At 47.2% G+C, this 25,304-nt stretch overlaps 2 protein-coding genes across 8 annotated transcripts in view; one reads left to right on the top strand and one right to left on the bottom strand.

Annotated features, from left to right (window-relative positions):
* Positions 1-19,906, top strand: part of LOC106612588 (MAP/microtubule affinity-regulating kinase 4) — a 61,847-nt gene extending 41,941 nt beyond the window's left edge. For 2 of the 6 annotated variants that reach the window (XM_082956240.1, XM_082956239.1), the window contains 7 exons: positions 899-1,008; positions 3,175-3,358; positions 3,642-3,868; positions 4,698-4,804; positions 9,645-9,914; positions 13,825-13,869; positions 17,066-19,906. In XM_082956240.1, coding sequence (XP_082812366.1) covers positions 899-1,008; positions 3,175-3,358; positions 3,642-3,868; positions 4,698-4,804; positions 9,645-9,914; positions 13,825-13,869; positions 17,066-17,399 — 1,277 coding nt within the window. In that variant the 3' untranslated portion in view covers positions 17,400-19,906. The other 4 variants (XM_082956243.1, XM_082956242.1, XM_082956244.1 and 1 more) reach the window with 4 other exon arrangements.
* Positions 19,907-20,128: 222 nt separating this feature from the next.
* LOC106612591 (creatine kinase M-type) lies at positions 20,129-23,877 on the bottom strand. Of its 2 annotated transcripts, none has more exons than XM_014213885.3 (8): positions 23,726-23,877; positions 22,411-22,623; positions 22,026-22,180; positions 21,722-21,854; positions 21,444-21,615; positions 21,197-21,320; positions 20,818-21,007; positions 20,129-20,635 (listed from the first exon to the last, which is right to left on the bottom strand). In XM_014213885.3, exons 2-8 carry the CDS (start codon positions 22,598-22,600, stop codon positions 20,457-20,459), a joined length of 1,143 nt encoding a protein of 380 aa, XP_014069360.1. In that variant the 5' UTR covers positions 22,601-22,623; positions 23,726-23,877; the 3' UTR covers positions 20,129-20,456. The 2 variants fall into 2 exon arrangements, with proteins under 2 accessions (XP_014069360.1, XP_014069361.1); XM_014213886.3 differs by having other exon boundaries at positions 22,411-22,620; positions 23,726-23,814.
* Between the last annotated feature and the right edge of the window lie 1,427 nt (positions 23,878-25,304).

Genomic DNA, 25,304 nt, shown 5'->3' with positions numbered 1-25,304 from the left:
CACTCCCTTGGCTGAGAAGCAACCCCACACATGAATGGTCTCAGGATGCTTTACTGTTGGCATGACACAGGACTGCTGGTAGCGCTCACCTTGTCTTCTCCGGACAAGCTTTTTTCCAGATTCCCCAAACAATCGGAAAGGGGATTCATCAGAGAAAATGACTTTACCCCAGTCCTCAGCAGTCCAATCCCTGTACCTTTTGCAGAATATCAGTCTGTCCCTGATGTTTTTCCTGGAGAGAAGTGGCTTCTTTGCTGCCCTTCTTGACACCAGGCCATCCTCCAAAAGTCTTTGCCTCACTGTGCGTGCAGATGCACTCACACCTGCCTGCTGCCATTCCTGAGCAAGCTCTGTACTGGTGGTGCCCCGATCCCGCAACTGAATCAACTTTAGGAGACGGTCCTAGCGCTTGCGGGACTTTTTTGGATGACAGAGGAAGAACAATGATTCCAAGCGCCACCCTCCTTTTGAAGCTTCTAGTCTGTTATTCGAACTCAATCAGCATGACAGAGTGATCTCCAGCCTTGTCCTCGTCAACACTCACACCTGTGTTAACGAGAGAATCACTGCCATGATGTCAGCTGGTCTTTTTGTGGCAGGGCTGAAATGCAGTGGAAATGTTTTGTGGGGATTCAGTTCTTTTGAATGGCAAAGAGGGACTTTGCAATTAATTGCAATTCATCTGATCACTCTTCATAACATTCTGGAGTATATGCAAATTGCCATCATACAAACTGAGGCAGCAGACTTTGTGAAAATTAATATTTGTGTCATTCTCAAAACTTTTGGCCACGACTGTATTGTAGGGAATAGGGTGTTATTTGGGACACGGCCTTCCTCTTCTTTCTTTGAGCCTGTATCTCTGTCTAACGTCCCTCATCTCTCCGCTCGCCTTCAGAGGTGATGGTGGGGATGGGTTACACCCGTGACGACATCAAGGACGCTCTGACCACTCGGAAGTACAACGAGGTCACCGCCACCTACCTGTTACTGGGACGCATGAATGAGGTGAGGCACAACGAGACAACGTGTGTGTGTGTGTGTGTGGGAGAGAGAGAAAATCCTTCATCATTAAGGCTTTCTGTGTTGCCCTTCTGCCTTCCCAATGTTCCCCCTAAAAGTTTGAGTTTTTTATATATATACTGCTCAAAAAAATAAAGGGAACACTTAAACAACACATCCTAGATCTGAATGAAAGAAATAATCTTATTAAATACTTTTTTCTTTACATAGTTGAATGTGCTGACAACAAAATCACACAAAAATAATCAATGGAAATCCAATTTATCAACCCATGGAGGTCTGGATTTGGAGTCACACTCAAAATTAAAGTGGAAAACCACACTACAGGCTGATCCAACTTTGATGTAATGTCCTTAAAACAAGTCAAAATGAGGCTCAGTAGTGTGTGTGGCCTCCACATGCCTGTATGACCTCCCTACAACGCCTGGGCATGCTCCTGATGAGGTGGCGGATGGTCTCCTGAGGGATCTCCTCCCAGACCTGGACTAAAGCATCCGTCAACTCCTGGACAGTCTGTGGTGCAACGTGGCGTTGGTGGATGGAGCGAGACATGATGTCCCAGATGTGCTCAATTGGATTCAGGTCTGGGGAATGGGCGGGCCAGTCCATAGCATCAATGCCTTCCTCTTGCAGGAACTGCTGACACACTCCAGCCACATGAGGTCTAGCATTGTCTTGCATTAGGAGGAACCCAGGGCCAACCGCACCAGCATATGGTCTCACAAGGGGTCTGAGGATCTCATCTCGGTACCTAATGGCAGTCAGGCAACCTCTGGCGAGCACATGGAGGGCTGTGCGGCCCCCCAAAGAAATGCCACCCCACACCATGACTGACCCACCGCCAAACCGGTCATGCTGGAGGATGTTGCAGGCAGCAGAACGTTCTCCACGGCATCTCCAGACTCTGTCACGTCTGTCACGTGCTCAGTGTGAACCTGCTTTCATCTGTGAAGAGCACAGGGCGCCAGTGGCGAATTTGCCAATCTCGGTGTTCTCTGGCAAATGCCAAACGTCCTGCACGGTGTTGGGCTGTAAGCACAACCCCCACCTGTGGACGTCGGGCCCTCATACCACCCTCATGGAGTCTGTTTCTGACCATTTGAGCAGACACATGCACATTTGTGGCCTGCTGGAGGTCATTTTGCAGGGCTCTGGCAGTGCTTCTCCTGCTCCCCCTTGCACAAAGGCGGAGGTAGCGGTCCTGCTGCTGGGTTGTTGCCCTCCTACGACCTCCTCCACGTCTCCTGATGTACTGGCCTGTCTCCTGGTAGCGCCTCCATGCTCTGGACACTACGCTGACAGACACAACAAACCTTCTTGCCACAGCTCGCATTGATTTGCCATCCTGGATGAGCTGCACTACCTGAGCCACTTGTGTGGGTTGTAGACTCCGTCTCATGCTACCACTAGAGTGAAAGCACCGCCAGCATTCAAAAGTGACCAAAACATCAGCCAGGAAGCATAGGAACTGAGAAGTGGTCTGTGGTCCCCACCTGCAGAACCACTCCTTTATTGGGGGTGTCTTGCTAATTGCCTATAATTTCCACCTGTTGTCTATTCCATTTGCACAACAGCATGTGCAATTTATTGTCAATCAGTGTTGCTTCCTAAGTGGACAGTTTGATTTCACAGAAGTGTGATTGACTTGGAGTTACATTGTGTTGTTTAAGTGTTCCCTTTATTTTTTTGAGCAGTGTATATTTCTGCCGAGACACGCTCTTAAAGGGATAGGTTGAGATTTGGGGAATTAGTTGCCAAAGTCTGGCACTAGCCCTTTAAGATCAGTATATTTGTAGGAAACAGAGCAAGCGGTGGTGTGAATGAGAGCCACCGCTTGCTCCTCCTCATCTCCTCACAGTGCAGTGGCGGGAACCAGTTACATTTCAGATGGTGTCAACGTCACTTCATTTCCATGCATTTTGGAGTAGAATATCCTTTTAAAAAGTCACCAGAAGTGACCTTCTCACTGTCGTTCTACACAGAAATCCCCCTCCGCTACCTTAGCCACCGCTGCTAATACAAATCTCAGGGGAACACCTGGCGTGCCAGTCTGCTACAATACGTGTGTGTGTCGTGCCTGTGTGTTCACACTGTCCACAATCACCTGAGTCCTGATGCTAACGAGTGTGTTTCTCTCTCTGTGTATGTCAGGTGGAGGGCAGTGAGTCTCGGTCAACCAGCAGTCTGAGCCTGGCGCGGGTACGGCCCAGCACCGTCACCAACGGCACCAGTAAACACTCCACCTCCTCCACTACCTCCACCTCCTCCTCCCACAGCAAGACCACCCAGCGCAGCGCCTCCACCTACCACCCCCGCAGGAGGCACAGCGACTTCTGTGAGTGGGCTGTCTGTTAGTCTGCGTCCCAAAATGCACATTTTTGTGAGGTCACCGGTCGTGTGTGAGATCTTTATAATTTGTGCTGTCTATAATATCATAACATGCTGTTTATCCCAAACGACTTACAGTAGTCCATGCAGAAATGTACATATGGGTGGCCCCAGCAGAATTCAAACCCACAATCTTGGTTTTACAAGCGCCTTGCTCTACGAACTGAGCCACACAGGACCAGACTTTGATTCTCATGTCGTATCCTCTGCCCTGTCCGCCTGTTGTGCAGGCGGTCCAGCAGCGCCCCCGTCCCACCCCAAGCGTAGCCCCAGCAGCGTGGCGGGGGCAGACAGGGAGCTGAAGGAGGAGGGGGGGCGCATGGCGTCCCGGAAGGTCAGCAGCAGCGTGGTGGGCAGCCGTTCCATCCAGCCCCCCTCCAGCCCCATGGTCAGCAGCGCCAACAACCCCAACCAGTCAGAGATCCCAGACCGCCGCAAGGAGATTAACACCGCCACGGTGAGCACACACACACACACACACACACACACACACACACACACACACACACACACACACACACACACACACACACACACACACCGCACACATAGGCCATGTTCCAGGCTCACTACATGTCAGCAAACCACATCATATAATAGAGTTATCTGATGCCAGACTGCGCCGTCGATGACGTGGCACACAACTATTGGTTGATGCAGTGCAATGCTGTCGGCCTACAATATGACCTTATACGTATTTATACAGTATAAACACACACACACAGGGAAAAGAGGAGACAAACTAAGATCAGTGTGCGGAGGAATGAACCAAGAACAACACTTTGGATAGAGAATCTACAGATTCATGCTAAACTATGATGTGGACAGAGAGAATAGAGATGAAACGCTAGTATATAGGGAGTCCAGTAACAGTATAAGGATGAACAACGACAACAGTGTGAACGGAGAATATGTAGATGAACCCGAGATGAACCCTTTGAAGGGCTCAGAGGCGCTCTGACAGGGTGGACTGAGAGGGACGACAAGAGTTCAACACTGATACTGTGGTTCCCTAAAGTACACTCCTTTTGACCAGGGCTCATAAGTAGTGCACTATATGGGGAATAGGGTGCCATTTGGGATGCGTCCATTGACACTGTGACGTGGGGGGGTGGATATTATCAGTCAGGGCTTTGAATAGACATAAACATCCCAAGCGTTATGTGACCATTAGACAATGTCATTATATGGAGGAGAGGAGGGCTATATGAAGGATGCCTTTCTGAATTTCACCAAATCACGGTCAATGTGTTATCTATGGAACTGTCATTCTCCCTGCCTTTCAGAACAACGTCCCAGCAAGTGCCATGATCCGCCGGAACACGTACGTGTGCACAACGGACCGGAACAGCACAGACAGGCCCTCCCTACTGCAGAACGGAAAGGAGAACAGGTGAGCAGAGCGTCTGGGTTTCATGTTTGTGTCATAGGCGTCGTAAGGATTGGACCAAGGCGCAGCGGGTAAAGTGCTCATCTTCTTTATTTGAAGTAACGTGAACACTTAAACAAAATGACGAAACAGTTCCGTAAGGCAACACAGGAAAACAACTACCCACAAAACACAAGTGAAACAAACCCCAACTAAATATGGCCTCCAATTAGAGGCAACGACAACCAGCTGACTCTAATTGGAGGTCCTACTAAAACCCCAACATAGAAATAGAAAACTAGATTTAAACATAGAAATAGAAAACATAGAACCTAAACCAAAAACACCGAAACACACAAAACAAACATCCCCTGCCACGCCCTGACCAAACTACAATGACAAATAATCCCTTTACTGGTCAGGACGTGACAGTTTGTGTTTGAGCATTGTACATGTGCTTCTACATTTGTTGAGTCCTTGAGTATAATAGCAGGGATACTGTACATTCACGTTCTCAACATTGTGTGCATACATAATCTGTGTGTTTTGACTGTAGTGGTGTTTTTGTGTGTATAACATTCATTACGTCTCTTCACTAGGGGATAAAGAGCTTACTGGTGTGTGCCAGAAGGTGGTGGTTATCATGTGACCTACGGTCCTAGCACTGGGGGAGGGGAGGGGTGGGGGTGGAGGGGGAAAGCGGTGGCTGGCTGTGTCCCAACTTGACCAGCAACCGCCTTCTAGGCCCTGTCAATGCAATGCAACCGCCTTCTAGGCCCTGTCAATGCAATGCAACCGCCTTCTAGGCCCTGTCAATGCAATGCAACCGCCTTCTAGGCCCTGTCAATGCAATGCAACCGCCTTCTAGGCCCTGTCAATGCAATGCATCCGCCTTCTAGGCCCTGTCAATGCAATGCAACCGCCTTCTAGGCCCTGTCAATGCAATGCATCCGCCTTCTAGGCCCTGTCAATGCAATGCAACCGCCTTCTAGGCCCTGTCAATGCAATGCAACCGCCTTCTAGGCCCTGTCAATGCAATGCATCCGCCTTCTAGGCCCTGTCAATGCAATGCAACCGCCTTCTAGGCCCTGTCAATGCAATGCAACCGCCTTCTAGGCCCTGTCAATGCAATGCAACCGCCTTCTAGGCCCTGTCAATGCAATGCAACCGCCTTCTAGGCCCTGTCAATGCAATGCAACCGCCTTCTAGGCCCTGTCAATGCAATGCAACCGCCTTCTAGGCCCTGTCAATGCAATGCCACACTAGACGGGCTGACGGGACACACATGTGCTAGAGCACACACAGTGCAGCCGCACAAACAAATACACCACCGCATACACACAATGACAAAATACACAAACCAACACACTCGGAAACAGACAGAATAATCGTGCTCATACAGACATGCATGTTGTCATACAATTACATGCTATATATTACATAATCATGCATTACATTCTACACATTTTCAGTTTCTCCCCCTGGTCTCTTTTGCTTTGGGGCTCAGGTTGAGGGTAAATGATTGTGCTCTGAAACGGCTGCAAATCAACCAAAGGACTCTAATGTGTCTGCCCTACTCGGCCCCTCTCCCTGTGTGAGTGTGTGTCTGTCTATCAGAGCTCTGGCTATTTAGAGCGTTAAGTAAAGCGGCCCCAGGCCAACAGGGGCTCAGCCAGCCTAGCTAACCCAGCCAGTCAGGGAGAACTGTAGGGAGCGGGCCAAGGGGACGAGGAGAGGGGAGCTCTGCCAGGTGGATGAAAGGATGCAGGGTTAAGGGGGCATGGGGAAGGAGGGGGCTACTGCTGTACATCCACAAGCCTCCAAGCAGATGGCTGAAAACTTCATTTTCAGTCTGTCTCTCTCCCTCAAGCCCTCTCTCTCTATCTCTCACCCACTCTCTCTATCTCTCACCCTCTCTCTATCTCTCACCCTCTCTATCTCTCACCCTCTCTCTCTATCGCTCACCCTCTCTCTATCTCTCACCCTCTCTCTCTCTCTCTCTCTCTCTCTCTCTCTCTCTCTCTCTCTCTCTCTCTCTCTCACTCACCCTCTCTCTATATCTCTCCCTCTCTCTCTCACTCACCCTCTCTATCTCTCACCCTTTCTCTCTGTAACTCTCACCCTCTCTCTCTCTCTCTCTCACTCACCCTCTCTCTCTGTATCTCTCACCCTCTCTCTGTAACTCTCCCCCTCTCTCTGTATCTCTCACCTTCTCTCTCTGTATCTCTCACCCTCTCTCTCTGTAACTCTCACCCTCTCTGTATCTCTCACCCTCTCTCTGTATCTCTCACCCTCTCTCTGTATCTCTCACCCTCTCTCTCTGTATCTATCACCCTCTCTCTCTATCTCTCACCCTCTCTCTCTATCTCTCACCCTCTCTCTCAGTATCTCTCACCCTCTCTCTCTATCTCTCACCCTCTGTCTCTTTATCTCTCACCCCCTCTCTCTATCTCTCACCCTATCTCTCTGTATCACTCACCCTCTCTCTATCTCTCACACTCTCTCTATCTCTCACCCTTTCTCTCTGTACCTCTCACCCTCTCTCTCTGTATCTCTCACCCTCTCTCTCTATCGCTCACCCTCTCTCTCTCTCTCACCTCTCTCTCTCTCTCTCTCTCACCCTCTCTCTCTCTCACCCTCTCTCTCTGTATCCCCCCTCTCTCTGTAACTCTCACCCTCTCTCTCTGTAACTCTCACCCGCTCTCTCTGTATTTCTCACCCTCTTTCTCTATCTCTCATCCTCTCTCTCTATCTCTTTCCCTCTCTCTCTGTATCTCTCTCTCAATCTCTCACCCTCTCTCTCTGTATCTCTCACCCTCTCTTTCTGTATCTCTCACCCACTCTCTCTCTCACCCTCTTTCTGTCTCTCATCCTGTCTCTCTGTATCTCTCACCCTCTCTCTCTCTCTCTCTCTCTCTCTCTCTCTCTCTCATCTCACCCTCTCTCTCTCTCTATCTCCCACCCTCTCTCTCTCTATCTCCCACCCTCTCTCTCTCTATCTCCCACCCTCTCTCTCTATCTCTCTCCCCTCTCTCACCCTCTCTCTATCGCTCACCCTCACTCTCTGTATCTCTCACCCTCTCTCTCTGTATCTCTCACCCTCTCTCTCTGTATCTCTCACCCTCTCTCTCTGTATCTCTCACTCACCCTTTCTCTGTATCTCTCTCACCCTCTCTCTGTAACTCTCCCCCTCTCTCTCTGTAACTCTCCCCCTCTCTCTCTGTAACTCTCCCCCTTTCTCTCTGTAACTCTCACCCTCTCTCTCACCCTCTCTCTCTCTGTTTCTCTCACCCTCTCTCTCTGTATCTCTCACCCTCTCTCTCTGTATCTCTCACCCTCTCTCTCTGTAACTCTCCCCCTCTCTCTCTGTAACTCTCCCCCTTTCTCTCTGTGACTCTCACCCTCTCTCTCACCCTCTCTCTCTGTAACTCTCACCCTCTCTCTCTGTAACTCTCACCCTCTCTCTGTATCTCTCACCCTCTCTATCTGTAACTCTCACCCTCTCTCTGTATCTCTCACTCACCCTCTCTCTCTGTATCTCTCACCCTCTCTCTCTGTTTCTCTTCCCCTCTCTCTGTAACTCTCCCCCTCTCTCTCTGTAACTCTCCCCCTCTCTCTCTGTAACTCTCCCCCTTTCTCTCTGTAACTCTCACCCTCTCTCTCTGTAACTCTCACCCTCTCACCCTCTCTCTCTGTAACTCTCACCCTCTCTCTCTGTAACTCTCACCCTCTCTCTCTGTAACTCTCACCCTCTCTCTCTGTAACTCTCACCCTCTCTCTCTGTAACTCTCCCCCTTTCTCTCTGTAACTCTCACCCTCTCTCTCTGTAACTCTCCCCCTCTCTCTCTGTAACTCTCCCCCTCTCTCTCTGTAACTCTCCCCCTTTCTCTCTGTAACTCTCACCCTCTCTCTCTGTAACTCTCACCCTCTCACCCTCTCTCTCTGTAACTCTCACCCTCTCTCTCTGTAACTCTCACCCTCTCTCTCTGTAACTCTCCCCCTCTCTCTCTGTAACTCTCCCCCTCTCTCTCTGTAACTCTCCCCCTCTCTCTCTGTAACTCTCCCCCTTTCTCTCTGTAACGCTCACCCTCTCTCTCTGTAACTCTCACCCTCTCTCTCTGTAACTCTCACCCTCTCTCTCTGTAACTCTCACCCTCTCTCTCTGTAACTCTCACCCTCTCTCTCTGTAACTCTCACCCTCTCTCTCTGTAACTCTCACCCTCTCTCTCTGTAACTCTCACCCTCTCTCTCTGTAACTCTCACCGTCTCCTTTTCTCTCTTTCCCTTTCTATTTCTATGCTCACTTTTCTTTTCTCACTTTTTACCAGCATACCAGTCACACCCCTCCCACATCCCCCTTTCCAGTCTGTCCTTCCCTCCTCCTCCCTGATCCCCCTCTCCCCCTCACAGTCTGTTTCCACCAAAGGCCCAGTTCTGATTTGGCCTCACCAGTATTCTCTCTCTGTCTGCTGAAAGCCAACACAAGTGGTAGCTCCTACCCTGGGACTCTGTAAAGGTTCACCATCCCTCTGCCAGATCCAAACTAACTCCAGCTAAAGCATTTCTGGCTCAAATCGTTGATACGATGATATGCCCTGGGCAAATGCTTTTTTTAGGCTGGATCATATTGTTGTATTGTATTGTTGTATGTTTTAATGATGTAATGTATTGATTGTTGCTGCCTTCTTGGCCAGGTCTCCCTTGATAAAGAGACTCTGGGTCCCAATGGGCTTTTCCTGGTTAAATAAAGGTTAAAAAAATAAAAATACATTATGAACTGAGCACCTCACTGTTAATGGTTGAGTGATGGATGAACGGGATGATGATCTGATTGTTTTGTCCTTTCTGCTCTCTCCTCTCTCAGCTCCATGTCCCACCGGCTGCCCCCGGCCTCACCCTCCACCCATAGCATTGCTGGGGCCTCGGGGACCTCCTCCTCTTCGGGCTCCCGCCTCACCCGGGGCTCCAGCATCCGCAGCACCTTCCACGGGGGCCAGCTGAGGGACCGGCGGCCTCCCTCCCACGCCCCCCCCACCTCCCCCACTCTGTCCCACGACGCCAGCCCCCTGCCCCACGCACGTACCCGCGCCACCTCCAACCTGTTCAGCAAGCTCACCTCCAAGCTCACACGCAGGTAAGAGGAGAGTGAAGGGAGTGTGAGGAAGCCCTGAGCTTTAGCCCCCCCAGTATAAGGATGACAACACTTCTATTCTAGTCCATAGTGAGGGTAGAATTCTTAGCTTGAACCCTGTTGACTTTGGATATTTAAGGAATTTCAGTAGAAACATCAGAAGTGTAAACAGTCCTAGTCTAAACAGCTGAAAGGGACAGGCAGCGTGAAATTGGGAGGATTCTAATAGATGTTAGTTGTAATTATACGATGCTGCGCGCGACATTGTAAAATTCAACGCTCGTCAGGGATAGCGACTGCCGTTTAAGAAATTAAATCAAATAATGATCATGTACAGTCTAGCAAGGACAAGGATTACTGTAAGCGTTCACGCCTGTTACGCCCCCGTATTATTTTAAGTGTGAAAATCTGGGGAGCTCTTTGTTTAGCGAAGCCCAGTAAACTGCTCATCTGTGTGCACTGATGGAGACAAGCAGGCCTGATAGCAGGCCTGTACCGAAAGGGAATGTTGATTCAGGCAAATGAACATGAAATAGCACCCTAAACGAGACTGGCATGTAGTAGAGGCCTTTATGGGTCCAACAAGTTAGACGCGTTCCGAAATGGAAAAATGCATAAATACATTTTTCAAATAAAGAGACCCGTTCCGAACGGACCCGAGGACAACTAGATCCTTTCCATATAGACCTGGTCGGATCCAGACCCGGTCCGATCCGAGTGAAAAAAGCAGCAAAAAAGTCCATTTTTAAGCTACTTTATTAACCGGAACTGATAAAGCGTGAAGGAGAGGAGGTAGAGAGAGGTGACGCTCTAGCAGGGTCGTGCTGTGTGTAGGCTACTGTGAGTGTGAGTGAGTGACACGGGAACAGGGAGGAAGGAAGAATCGCGCTATAGTAGACTAATAGCTGCCATAGCTAGGTTATTTATCATCCAAAATGTTTACGTAGTACCTGTCTTGACTGCATCAAACCGGGAGAAGCTAGTTAAGCTAGCTAGCTAGGCTAATTGGTGTTGCATGCTCTTTCTCATCCCACAGTTACAAACAACAACAACTCCATTCAGAATATAAATTAGCTGCCTTCTCCTTTAATTTTTTAATCCATTTTAATTCCATCTTCCATTGATGAGATATTTCCTAACCTTTGTCCCGAACAGAGGCTCTATGACTATAGCCTATCGTCGCTTTGATGACTTATGATTGACCAACAACAAGCTTACACATGCCCCTCTCGTGAAAAGCAAAGAGTAGCAGCATCAATTGTACAATTACTGTAGCAGTCGCGTTTGGATCTGTATGGGTCCTTCTGGAAAAGTCAGTTAAAATGACACATACCCGTGACATAATTTAGAATTCTTAATCCGGAACCGCTCGGGTCCTGGATCGGGTCTCAGGTATTCGGATCCGTGAAGAACTCTAGCGTGTAGGCTACAGTGTTAGATAGTGTGTTAAGGACAATATAGTTAGGCAACTGTAGAGGAGGGCACACAAAGTCCAAGACAGGTGACAGTGACTTCCTCAGTATGGAGGGCATTCGTCTGAGCCCTAGAGACACAGTGGAGTCAGTAAGGTGTGTGTGTGTGTCTGGCCATCGGTACTCAGACTTACACTGCTGGAGGGTCCGAAATGCTTCTGACGTCCCCCTCTCTCACTCTCTCCTTAATCTGCATTGACTTTACTCAGGCTTACTTCCTCCTCTATTAACCACAGGCTTCAAACCCCCCCTCTTACCCAGTTCTCATCTCCCTACTTCCTACTACACTCTCTCTCTCTCTCTCTCTCTCTCAGTCCTGGCTGTTTTTTGGGGAAGTGCTTCATGTTTTTTTCTGTTTCTTAACTACTTTGCTTTTCCTTGTTAACTTTACTTTTCCTTGTTAACTTTACTTTTCCTTGTTAACTTTACTTTTCCTTGTTAACTTTACTTTTCCTTGTTAACTTTACTTTTCCTTGTTAACTTTACTTTTCCTTGTTAACTTTACTTTTCCTTGTTAACTTTACTTTTCCTTGTTAACTTTACTTTTCCTTGCCTATCAGCTGCAATCTTTTAGCCTTCTTTTTTCCCCTTTATCCATATCTCTTTCTTTCTCTCTCTGTCTTTCTTTCTTTGTCTCTCTATTTCTCTGTCTCTCTATTTCTCTGTCTCTCTCGTTCTCTTTATTTCTCTCTCTTCTTCCTCGTAGGGTCAATCTTGACCCCTCTAAGCGTCCCAACTCAAACAAGTCCGTCTCGGGCTGCACTCTTCCGCAGGGATCAAAAACAGTTAGTAAGTTCTTCTTCCCATGTTTCTGGCTCCTTCTCTCTGCCTGCCTGTCAGTCTGTCTGCCTGCCTGTCTGTCTGCCAGTACCTCCAACCCCTCGCACACTCCCCTCTCATTCACTGCCTCAGTCTGTGTGCGCCCTGTCTGTTGTCTGGGTTCAGTACAAGAGCGCACCCTAGAGGCCACAGGTGACACAGCATACCCTTGACAACAACAGAACAACAGCCAGCAAGGACCCTGCTTTCCAAAGGCTTTTAAAATGAGCACAGGCTTGTACATTCTTCTTGTAATTTCAGTTCAATTAAAGGCAGTTGGTGAATGGATTCATTATTGTATGGATATCTACCAACTGATTGTGGCACCTCAAACAATAACACATGATTGGACATGAAACATTTCTTTAATCTTATCTTTGAAAATCAAAGGGGTCTGATTTGACTTTGGACTCTACGGGCTGTTCTTTACCTTCTCCTAAAGCTTTAGGGTGCACCTCACTCTGATGACCTCACCACTCATTGTGCGGTTATGTGCCGTCCAGTTGTACTTTTGAACGCAATTGTAAGACGGTGACTCATTTAATGAACTCCATATATTCCTCACATTGTTAAAACACCATCAGTCTCAGAGCCAGTACTGTGAAGCTGTTTCAGTGTTTTTGGTTAAGCCTAACTACCTCTTTGCCACAACACAACGGTATCACAAAGCCAAGGAGGTACAGATTGGTACAGTCTTGTTTGTAAGGAGCTGCCATGCGTCCTTAGCATTGCTGACACTTTAAACCAGGATTAGTTGCTTAATAGAGCCTTTATCCCCCCTCTTAACGGGATCCTCTTCACAGTGCCAGCCAGAGGCACAGGCTTGTCATTCCTTATCCTCCCTCTCCACTCATCTCCACTCACTCCCTCTCTCCCAGAGAGAGATTTGACCCAACATGGCAGCCCAGACGCTATCCCACTGGCAGGTTTGTTTTAAGACACTCGACAGCTCAGATCTCTCCACTATCCTGTTAGATGGAGATTTTCTAGAAGGAAAGCTCTAGTCCTTTCAAGAAACGCCTAGTTTCTGGAATGGCATGTGGTTTGCCAGGTTCTTGGGGACGACATTTGAAATGGGAAGGTTACGAACGTGGGAGACACTCTTTGTGGTGCTTGAACAGCAGCGCCCCCTTGTGTGTGTTAGATGGATGTGTAATGGGACGTCTCAAAACCTGTCCATACTTTAGTGGTAGTAGACATTGGGCGAACACCATGTGCTTTCATATGCTTTTTGTCCGAATTTATGGTACACATGTTCTACAAACCCACTTAAAATCCATCACAGCACAAGTTTTCCAGTTATGTCACGCATTGCAAGCAGTAGAAGCTTTCTAGTCTCTTGGCAGACATCCAAACCTGCCCCGAGCCCTTTCCTCTAAAATACCTTTCTAGTGTGGCTTCAAAGTGTATGTTTTTATTTATTTTATTTCATTTCATTTCCTTGCATTTCGGAAGGTTGATGTCACTCTGGCTCTGATGAGTTGATGGGGTTGTTGTTGAGTTGGTGTTGTGGTTGATGTTGCCTTGCTGAGGGAAGGATTGGAATAGAAAGGGGAGGGAACAAGGGATATTTCTCTATTGGCTGATTCATTCCTAACACGCAACTTTGTCTTCCTCTTGAGGGTCACAGACGAACCTGAGAGAGTCTGCAGATCTCCGGTCACAAGGTGAGTGTATACAATACAGTATGTCCCACTGTGATGAGAACCTCTTTAATTACTGGCCCAAGGTCAGTTTCCCCAAACCCAGTTGTAACCACATTCATTATGATCACACAATGCAAAACTGACCCCAGACCAGTTAGTTAGTTGTGATGGATATCAATCAAAGACATTCTTTATCACTCCATGTCTGCCCACCATTGGGCAGTATGACAGCTCCAGGACCAGTAGTTACTAAAGGCATTTCTATTCTCTCCCTCACAATGTAGCCTCGGCTGCACAGTCTCTGGTCAGACAGTCTCTGGTTAAAACCAGCAGGTAAAGCTCAGAGCATGGGTCAATGCAGCATTAGCTCTAAATGCCCTTGGTGTCTCGTAGATAGTAGATGTGGTACTCTGTGCTAGATGCCTGTGATTGAGTGCCTCTCTAATTATTTTCTGAAGTAGGATCCTTGTGTGTTTTAATAAGTAGGTTCCTCAGTGTGTGATAATAACAATTTAAACTCCCCATCCTTTGACATGAACCTCATTTTTACTTACTCAAGTTATTTGAATAAATGAATAAATACCCATAATGTAGACATGCAGAATACTTACCGAGCTTCCATTTCATAACTTCCAGTCTTAGTTGTTTTGGGTTGGGTTGGTGTTGATGGTGTGTGCATATAGTTGGTAAGTCATGCTGTTGAACTATGTTTCCAAGAGTAGTACTAGTAGTGTTTGGTATCCTGGCTATGTCCACGCCTAAACCTACACCTACCTACACAGCAGATGTGTTTTGCTAGCTTGTGACTGAGCAAGGTAAGATATCACCTCAAGCTGATTCTGTGACCCACCAGCACAGCATTCCAAATAAACATTTCTGCTTTAAAATGGAAATCAATCCCAACTTAAATTAGCTGTGCAAACCACCAGGGTTGGGCTCAATTCCATTTCAATTCAGGAAGTACACTGAAATTCCAATTCTCTTCAATGCTTTCCAATTAGGATTTTTTTAAATTAGAATTGGAATTTGGTTTAATTTCTGAACTTACTGAATTTAAATGGAATTGACCACAACCCTGCCATCCAAAGACACCTCCAGAAATAATAATGTAATGCGCAGAATATACAGTGCATTCGAAAAGTATTCAAACCCCTTACCTTTTTCTATATTTTGTTACGTTACAGCCTTATGCTAAAATTGCTCAAATGATTTTTTCCCCTCATCAATCTACACACAATACCCCATAATGACAATGTGAAAACAGGTTTTTAGAAATGTTTGCTAATTTATTAAAACAAAAAAATAGAAATACCTTATTTACATAAGTATTCAGACCCTTTGCTATGAGACTCAAAATTGAGGTCAAGTGCATCCTGTTTCCATTGATCGTCTTTTAGATTTTTCTACATCTTGATTGGAGTCCACCTGTGGTAAATTCAATTGATTGGACATGAATTGGAAAGGCACACACCTGTCTATATAAGGTCCCACAGTTGACAGCGTATGTCAGAGCAAAAACCAAGCCATGAGGTCGAAGGAATTGTCCATAGAGCTCCGAGACAGGATTGTGTCAAGTCACAGATCTGAGGAAGGGTACCAAAAAATATCTGCAGTATTGAAGTTCCACAAGAACACAGTGGTCTACATCATTCTTAAATGGAAGAAGTTTGGAACCACCAAGACTCTTCCTAGAGCTAGCCGCCCGGCCAAACTGAGCAAACGGGGGAGAAGGGCCTTAGTCAGGGAGGTGACCAAGAACCCGATGGACACTCTGACAGAGCTTCAGAGTTTCTCTGGAGATGGGAGGACCTTCCAGAAGGACAAGCATCTCTGCAGCACTCCACCAATCAGGCCTTTATGGTAGAGTGGCCAGATGGAAGCCACTCCTCAGTAGAAGGCACATGACAACCTACTTGGTTTACTAAAAGGCACCTAAAGGACTCCATGAGAAACAAGATACTCTGGTCTGGTGAAATCAAGATTGAACTCTTTGGCCTGAATGCCAAGCGTCACGTCTGGAGGAAACCTGGCACCATCCCTACGGTGAAGCATGGTGGTTGCAGCATCATGCTGTGGGGATGTTTTTCACCAGCAGGGACTGGGAGACTAGTCAGTATTGAGGGAAAGATGAACCGAGCAAAGTACAGAGAGATCCTTGATGAAAACCTCCTCCAGAGCCCTCAGGACCTCAGAATGGGGTTATGGTTCACCTTCCAACAGGACAACAACCCTAAGCACACAGCAGGAGTGACTTCGGGACAAGTCTCTGAATGTCCTTGAGTGGCCCAGCCAGAGCCCGGACTTGAACCCGATCTATCATCTCTGGAGAGACCTGAAAATAGCTGTGCAGCGACGATCCCCACCTAACCGGACAGAGCTTGAGAGGATCTGCGAAAAAGAATGAGAGAAACTCCCCAAATACAGGTGTGCCAAGTTTGTAGAGTCATACCCAAGAAGATTCCAGGCTGTAATCGCTGCCAAAGGGTCTGAGTACTTATGTAAATGTGATATTTCCGTTTTTAATTTTAATGCATTTGCAAACATTTCAAAAAACTGTTTTTGCTTTGTCATGGGGTATTGTGTGTAGCTTGATGGGGGGGGGAAACTATTTATTCAATTTTAGAATAAGGCTGTAACGTAGCAAAATGTGGAAAAAGTCAAGGGATCTGAATACTTTCTGAATGCACCAAGCATACATCCTTGAGTGGGGCACGGCTGTAGCCTAGTATGATGGTATGATGGTGCATCATCACTTGTTGTTGCCTTGAAGAACACGTGTCCTCAAAAAGGTACAATTGTGTTGTTGACTTGCCTAACTTGTGTTGCTGCCTAATATTCCATTTTATTGTGCTCAGGTATCCTCTGAATTGTGCACCACAGATGTATTTTTCCAGCATTTTAAGATGGCGATGCAACTTGTGTGTGTTGTGGATGCTACATCCACTCCTCAGCGAAGACTGTTAAAAACATTTCTATTGGCCTAGTTATCTATTTTAATGGATTTCTATTGCTGTTGATAAATGAAGAGTAGTGGCTGTTAAACCAAACCCTATATGATACTAATCTATTTCTCCCCTGTCCCCTTCTTCCCTTCCACTCACCCACATTAATGCATCGTCTCACCCACACACCACCTGCATCCTCATCTGTCATTCAATCTCTCACCCCCACTCACTCCCCCACTCCCACCCACGCCTCACCCACTTTGCCCCTGCAGTCGCCATCTACCTGGGCATCAAAAAGCGGCAGAGCCCCGGACCCCCCGATGCGGCTGGGATGTGAGGGTGCGGAGCCCGCAGGACCCAGCGGAGGTGGTGCTGGCGCTGCGCGAGGCGGCCCAGGGCTGCGGCTGCCAGGTCCACCTGGCTGGGCCCTTCCTGCTCTCCTGCACCCACGGGGTTGCTGGCTCACGCGTGGCCTTCGAGGCTGAGGTGTGCCAGCTGCCCGCAGGCCCCGCCGAGACCAGCGGCGTGCGCTTCAAACGGCTGTGGGGAGCGCCGCTCGCCTTCCGGGACATCGCCACAAAAGTGTCCAAGGAGCTGGAGCTCTGAGGGCGACAGGGGGTGGGGCAGAGGGCTTCTACACTGGACAGACTGACCGAGGGGGCGGGAGAAGGAGACGGGCAGAACCCGCTACCCCCACTGCCAACCTCGCCTCACCCCCGCCAAAGACCCGCTTCTGGTGCCACACGGACACGCAGACGCACCGGCACGGATGGTCCGGGCCCGCCACTCACAGACCTATGACCTACAAACCCTGCTGAGGCACCTCAATATTATGTGAATCTACGGAGTCGAGCAGTTATTTTTTAATTCCATATTTGCAGATGAAGATATTTTTCGTCAATGTCGTTATGATTATATTATATTTGTTGTCATTCATTTTTAACAGCTGCTATTTAAGAGGTTTTTTAATTTAGTTTTTCTTTTTTTCGCTTCAATGAGTGATTGACGCAGACTGAATGCATATTTAAGAAACAAGGGGCCAGTCCTTTCCCAGACAAAACTCCAGGATATAGAGCAGGGGTGTCAAACTCATTTTGCCCTGGAGGCCGCATTCGGTCTTCAACAAGGTCCGGAGGGCCGCACTGAAAATGTGTTATATTTCCTCGCCGTCAAAACTTTCCAAAAATAGTCCTCTACCCATACTTTTTAAATGATTATGCTCCCTGACTGTCTAGCTTTATTTTGGAGAGTATTAACAAGCTGGATACAGTCAATAAACTGTATGAATGTAGGTCCATTATCTTATCATTTCTACACAGTTTCAATTTGGTTGTAGTCATTTTAAAGTATACTATTGTTTTGTTTTACTCTAACCCGCGGGCCAGATTGGACCCCCTCGCGCACCGAATCCTGCTCGCGGGCCATATGTTTGACACCCCTGCCTTATAGGGAGACATACAGAAATGCAGACGGACAACAACAAAAAACAATGCTGTAAAACAAAATGGCAGATCCTTCTGCCCATCCATTGCGTCTGCTCAATTCTGTAAGACCCCCTCTGCTACTCTCATCAAGTTTTATTTTGTGTTTTGTATATACCGGTATGTTGGTTACCAATGAGCAAAGCTGTCTGACTTCAATGTCTAAAACGGAGTAGGTGATGACTGCTCTTCTGAGCCACTAACCCTTTGATTTTCTGCGTTTCAGCAGGTAATGTACACAGGCATTCTACACGTTCTTCTGGTAGCACTTTTGGTTTAGCAATATCACCTCTTCAATTGTATTTCCTCTTAAATGGTACAGCACATTCACCGGGCCAAGATTCCAAACATGATTTGATATAAGCGGTGTTTAGTATAATGTTGGGGAACATCGATTGTCACATTTCAAGGAATCACAAATGGATCACTTTTTTGTATAAGATGACCCAAGATTGCATAAACAAAGAGAATTGGATCAACTCCTAATTTTCTGCTCAAAAATAAAATAATATCATTGATCACACAGACTATAACAACTACAGCGACGCTTGTTGAATTGCATTCAGTATTTCAATTGGTCAGCAAAACAGGCGTTGTGTAGCCGCTTCCCTTCTGGTAACCAATCAGCCTTCTGTATTCCTGAGTGACGTACGAGAGTGAGTTTAGAATGTGACCCTGGGTGACGCTGTTGAAATCAACCCTGACACTCTTCTATAAATGAAGCACGCTCCCAAGCTCCTCACGATAGATCCAAGTCAGGTAGATAGTCACTCACTCAGGCCTTGACTGTTTTGTCACTGGCTTTGGTTTGCACCAATAAACAGTAATGATCCTTGTCGCCTGGCAGTGGGTCACAGCAGCAGACATGCCAGATCTTCATTCCCAGTTGGTGCAGTGAGCTGCAGTGGTCTCTTCTAGTTTAGATCTCAGAACCATGTTTCTATTTTCTCAGCTCAGACTGTTGGTGTCGCTAAATGTTCCTCAACCTTTCTTGTTTGCTGAAAGTCTGTCTGGTCTTTAAATGGCTCAAAGGTTCATCAACAGTGGATGATGTTCTCATTACAGAATGTGTTTGTCACTGTTCCAGTATGATGTCATTTCTACAGTATGTAACATCCCAGTTATATTCCGTAACCTGTGACACCACTGACTGTCTTCGCCAGCCTGCCCACACTGGACTGCTTGCCCAACACACTCACAAATCATCAGTTGTTTTCAAACTCCACCATTTTCCACCTTATTCCTTTTGGCAAAATTTGTATTGCACACGTGTATGGCAGTATTACATAGTAATCCATGACACTACTATGACTTCAGTTTGCCCGTTGCGAGGAATCATGGGAGTTTTTAGTTGCAACAGGTGGCCACAAATGTCTTAAAATGTGAAAGCTGTGATTTAGGGCAATTCTTTTGCAACTTTGCCCAAAATAGGACCTCTCTTGCCCAACAATTTCCATCTGTATTGCTAAAAGCTTAGGACCATGCTTCAAGAGTAGGAAGTAGTTGTGCGTTTGAAGCAGTCGCTGTTATCGATAAAACGGAGTGCAACTATGGAAATTACTGACCTGCAGTCCTGCATGTCTCCGAGGAAAATTGTATGAAGCAAAAATAAATTCTCCTTTCAAATTCTGACATTTTGGATGAAGTTTATTTTTGTTCTCAGTGGGGTTGATGTGGTGTCAATAGATTACAGATTGGTCATGTTATATGTTTGTTTATTGTACCATGGTTTTAGGGCATTTACGAGGCTACTGTAGCGTGTGCACGTGGTGTGTGTGTGTGCGCCCACTGAGTGTGTGTGAGTGTGTATGTGCATGCACCATGTGTTTCGAGACCATACATCAGACAGTGGGGTTGATTGTTAACCTGGGCCTTGTTTTATTTGCTCAATACATTTAACTACCAAAAAACTGATTTCAAGATTAGGTGCATACACAAAGTAATGGCCCATGGCACCAGACTATGCGATGGTACTTTGATCCCAGGAAAGAACGGGAGAGATGGAAAGTGACCATAGGAAGGAGAAAAAGAAATGATGAAGAGAAAGAATAAAGGATGGAAATAAAAGTTGGATCAGAGTGGAGTGTCTTTAGGAAAAGTACAGGGAGGCAGTCTCCTGCCCGCGTAACGACAAAGCTAGTCATTTCTATGATACAAAAAACACTGAAGCACAAGTATCGCTTTACTTCTGGGCTGGGATCATGCCATCGATGGCCTCTCCCTTCTCCAGCTTCTTCTCCATCTCCACCATGAGCTTGACGCCATCCACCACCATCTGCACCTGCTGCACCTCTGAGGAGCCCAGACGATCAGCGTTGGAGATGTCGAAGATTCCACCCACGGAGGCCGTGTCCACACCACCTGCAGGCAAAGAGGTCAAAGGTGAATCTTCATAATCCTCTACACTGGTGCTCAATGATGTACATGTCAGGTTAAATATGGCTTGGCTAGTCACCTCAGAGATCCACATGTAATGGCAATGTAATTACATTCTATGGACTATTGCATAAAGACTGTAAAGTGAGTTTGAGAGTAGCTCGTACCTGTGCCGCGCTTCTGCAGACGCAGCCTGGTCAGGATCTCCTCAAACTTGGCGTGTGTGCTCAGCTTGGGCAGCTTGACGTGCACGCCACCGCGCAGGCCAGTTCCCAGGTTGGAGGGGCAGGTCAGCACGTAGCCGAGATGCTCGTTCCACATGAAGCCGTGGTTGTGCTTCTTGAAGACTGCCTCAATCTGCACAATTTGGAGAAGGACAGGAGACGAGAACATTCCAGTGAGTGCGTTTTCAGGTGAGAACAGCCAACCGAAAGTGATGTGTGTTTGACTACAAGAAAAGCCAGCTGCCATCGCTGTGAACGAGCAATAAAGAACAATGTAGGTATTGACAGTGTGTCAGTCCTGTAGGCTCTGTGGCTAGCGTACCTTCTGCAGACCAACGCAGAAGCGTCTGAAGACCTCCTTCATGTTGCCGCCCTTCTCCATAGAGATGACACGCAGGTGATCCTCCTCGTTCACCCAGACCAAGAAGCTCTTGGCATCGTTGTGCCTTCAGAAAGGAGGGAGTACATATTACATGACTGTGGGACATACTGTACATACATTATCTGGTTTCATAAATGGTATTGTTTTGGTTCGGGTATTGGTATGGGCCTGTGTCCTGGGCACTCACCAGATTCCTCTTGCGTCGGGCCAGTCACGGGCCATACCAGCGGACAGCAGCAGGGGGGAGACGGGCTTGTCAAACAAGAAGTGGTCGGCGATCAGCTGATCCTGCTCGGCATCGGTCATGCCATTCAGGGGGTAGTACTTTCCCTTGAACTCACCATCCAGTGTGGCCAGGGCTGAGGGGAGAGAGACATAAACATGAGATTGACATGGTCGTGCTCCAAGGCAGCACAGCTGACCCTGACTTATAGTGCTGATTTTACTGAGTGCTCAGACACTTACCCTCAATGGACAGTTTCTCAACCATTCTGCGCTCGCCACGGCTGTTGTGGGGGGGCAGGGTGTATCCCTTGATGCTGCGTCCGGTACGCACACGGCTGGACAGGACGTAGGCGGGGTCAAGATCATCACCTCCCTGCAAACGGGGAAATGAATGTTATTTCACTCTAGACATATAACTCATTCAAATGCTGTCTAGTCACCACGGTCCACTGCAGCCTTATATATTAGCTAAAAAAATCAAGCTTGCAAAAGGTAGCAACGCCAATGTAGAAATGTGATTGTCATGACCACTTTCTTCACTCACCTTCAGGTTCTCGAAGTTCAGGTCGGTCTTGTGCTTGTCGGTGGGCTTGTAGCCTCCGTGACGATCGGAAATGATGGGGTCGAACATATCCTTAAAGACTTCGTAGCACTCTTCATCACCAGCAACGCAGCCGACGGTCATGATGAAGGGGTGTCCTGCAGACAGAAAGAGAATAAGTGAGAACTATTGCCACAGGAAAACTCCATGTAACAGGCTACCAATAGTCTCATTTTTCATGCCAATAGTGTATCAGTTAATATCACTAAGAATGTTTTGCTTTGTGGTGCCCTTATCAGCCACCAATCAGAGCTGATCAGGACATGCCTATCCTGTGGCCTCACAGGGCCCTTACGGGTCTTCCTGTGTGTGTGCTTCCGAGCCTTACCAGGGTTGTCCACACCGGTCTGGGTGCAATCGTCCAGGGTGAAACCGGAGGGGGTAGACTTGCTCCTCAGCTTTTTGTACATGTCCTTGGTCAGCACCTTGGCCATGTGGTTGTTGTGCAGAGAGAGGTCTGGGAACTCCTCTTCATCTGAGAATTTCATCTTATAGTCATTATGGCAGTTCTTCGTCATGATTGCAGCTCTCTTTTGTTCTGCTAAAAGGAGGGGAGGGGAAGAAGTGTGAATATATGTAGGATGATCTGGCACACAGTAACGAAAGCCCTCCCAACTAAATATTCAAGAATGGTGAAATAAAAATATCTGGGTCCCTAGCAACAGAATTGTGCCACAATTTGTAAAAGAGAGCATGATGGGTTTTCAGAAAAAAAATGGAAAAAGGAAAAAAAGGAACTGTCCTAGCAATGGCCTAACAATGCAACAAATACCACTAAATGTACCATATTTTGTTTTTTGTAGTAATGAGTCTCCTAGTGTCTTATCTATCAGTCTCCTGGCCCCCTCCAGCCACCGCCTCATATTTCCACAGAGAGTGACAGGGGTGATCTATGTGCTTTTATGCACTTAGCATCAGAAGGTATTTTTAGACCAGGCCATCCACCCTACACCCTCTTGCTGTGGTTATACACTGACACTGGCATGCAAGCCACCTTTCCATTCCTTCAAGGGAAACACCACCACTGGAGCCTAGTCTGGCTACCCCCCAGTAGGCGATACCAGAGAGTTCCAGAGACTGACTTGATTCATTCTCCGGTCATTAGCACAACTGACCTTCATATCAGAACGAATAGGATCTCAGAGTAAAAACATCAGAACTACAAACATGCTGAGGAACAATTGCAGACGTTATAGAAATTCAACAACAAAAAAATCTACAAAATATCTAAAATGACGCGATGTCATCTATAGATCACCACTGGTAACAAATCAACCAGCCGCTGTCCTGGGACTATCCCTCCTCTACAACAGCCGTTAGTGATCATTGCTGTTTTCAAACCAGTACTCTCTTTTACCGACAAAACTTTTAAGAAAGTTAGTTTGCACTCAAGAGGATGTTGAGTAAAAATGCATAAGTAGTAATATATCTTCCATTTTAGGAAACTGCAAGAAACTGAAGAGGGGTCCAATGCAAAAAACAAGAATAACCGATTTCAGGATTCCAAATGGTGCAGCGACGGAGAGGTTTCAATTGCCTAAATTGTTTGTTTAAAATTCCTCTTCTTTTTGTGCTGTTTTTCAGGAGTTCTCCTAATTTCTACTTAAACCATTTTCCAGAAGCTCGCTGCCTAGTAGGTTTACCTGCACAGAAGAAAAGAAGGAGGTAATGTTCCTGGGATCCACCAAAGCCAATATAGGGGTTGCCCAACTTTGACAGGTGTTAGACCTTAGCTTATATACCCAGACCTTTGCACCCATTGGCTAGTTTGTCTCTGAATTCTCTCAATCGATTGGACAGCCACAACCCCTGATGTCCAGTGGAGTTTCTAAAAGGCAAGAACTTACATCACAACACCCGAGACGATACAACAGCTGTGCCTACCCCCTGAATGGCAACGTCCCCCTCCTCTTCTTAGCTAGTTGAGGTGGGGGGGTTGAAAGACACAGTTGAAGTAAAGCGACAGTTGTAAAAAGACACTTCTCCGTGGGCACCTATGTAAGTGTTCACACTGAGAGATTGAGGGATCCTGGGGAACAAATAACTACTAAACTCAGCAAAAAAAGAAAGGTCCCTTTTTCAGGTCCCTGTCTTTAAAAATGTAAATAACTTCACAGATCTTCATTGTAAAGGGTTTAAACACTGTTTCCCATGCTTGTTCAATGAACCATAAACAATTAATGAACAAGCACCTGTGGAATGGTCGTTAATAAATTAACAGCTTACAGACGGTAGGCAACTAAGGTCACAGTTATGAAAACTTAGGACACTAAAGAGGCCTTTCGGCTGACTCTGAAAAACACCAAATGAAAGATGCCCAGGGTCCCTGCTCATCTGCGGGAACGTGCCTTAGGAGTCAATCACCACCTTCCGGAGACACCTGAAACCCCACCTCTTCAAGGAATACCTGGGATAGGATAAAGTAATCCTTCTAACCCCCCCCTTAAAAGATTTAGATGCACTATTGTAAAGTGGTTGTTCCACTGGATATTATAGGTGAATGCACCAATTTGTAAGTCGCTCTGGATAAGAGCGTCTGCTAAATGACTAAAATGTAAAATGTAATGCTGCAAGGAGGCATGAGGACTGCAGATGTGGCCAGGGCAATAAATTGCAATGTCCGTACTGTGAGACGCCTAAGACAGCGCTACGGGGAGACAGGACAGACAGCTGATGGCAGACCACGTGGAACAACACCTGTACAGGATCGGTACATCCGAACATCACACCTGCAGGACAGGTACAGGATGACAACAACAACTGCCCGAGTTACACCAGGAACGCACAATCCCTTCATCAGTGCTCAGACTGTCCGCAATAGGCTGAGAGAGGCTGGACTGAGGGCTTGTAGGCCTGTTGTAAGGCAGGTCCTCACCAGACATTACCGGCAACAACGTCGCCTATGGGCACAAACCCACCGCGATTTACGCGAATCCGATCATCACCCCTGGTGAGACAAAACCACGACTCGTCAGTGAAGAGTACTTTTTGCCAGTCCTGTCTGGTCCAGCGACGGCGGTGTGTCACAGCATCATCGGACTGAGCTTGTTGTCATTGCAGGCAATCTCAACGCTGTAAATTACAGGGAAGACATCCTCCTCCCTCATGTGGTACCCTTCCTGCAGGCTCATCCTGACATGACCCTCCAGCATGACAATGCCACCAGCAATACTGCTCGTTCTGTGCGTGATTTCCTGCAAGACAGGAATGTCCGTGTTCTGC

This window comes from Salmo salar, chromosome 09 (genome assembly GCF_965601325.2).
Source record: "Salmo salar chromosome 09, fSalSal1, whole genome shotgun sequence".
NCBI lineage: Eukaryota > Metazoa > Chordata > Actinopteri > Salmoniformes > Salmonidae > Salmo > Salmo salar.
The sequence above is the reverse complement of the archived record's forward strand: the minus strand, read 5'-3'. Positions and strand labels throughout refer to the sequence as shown.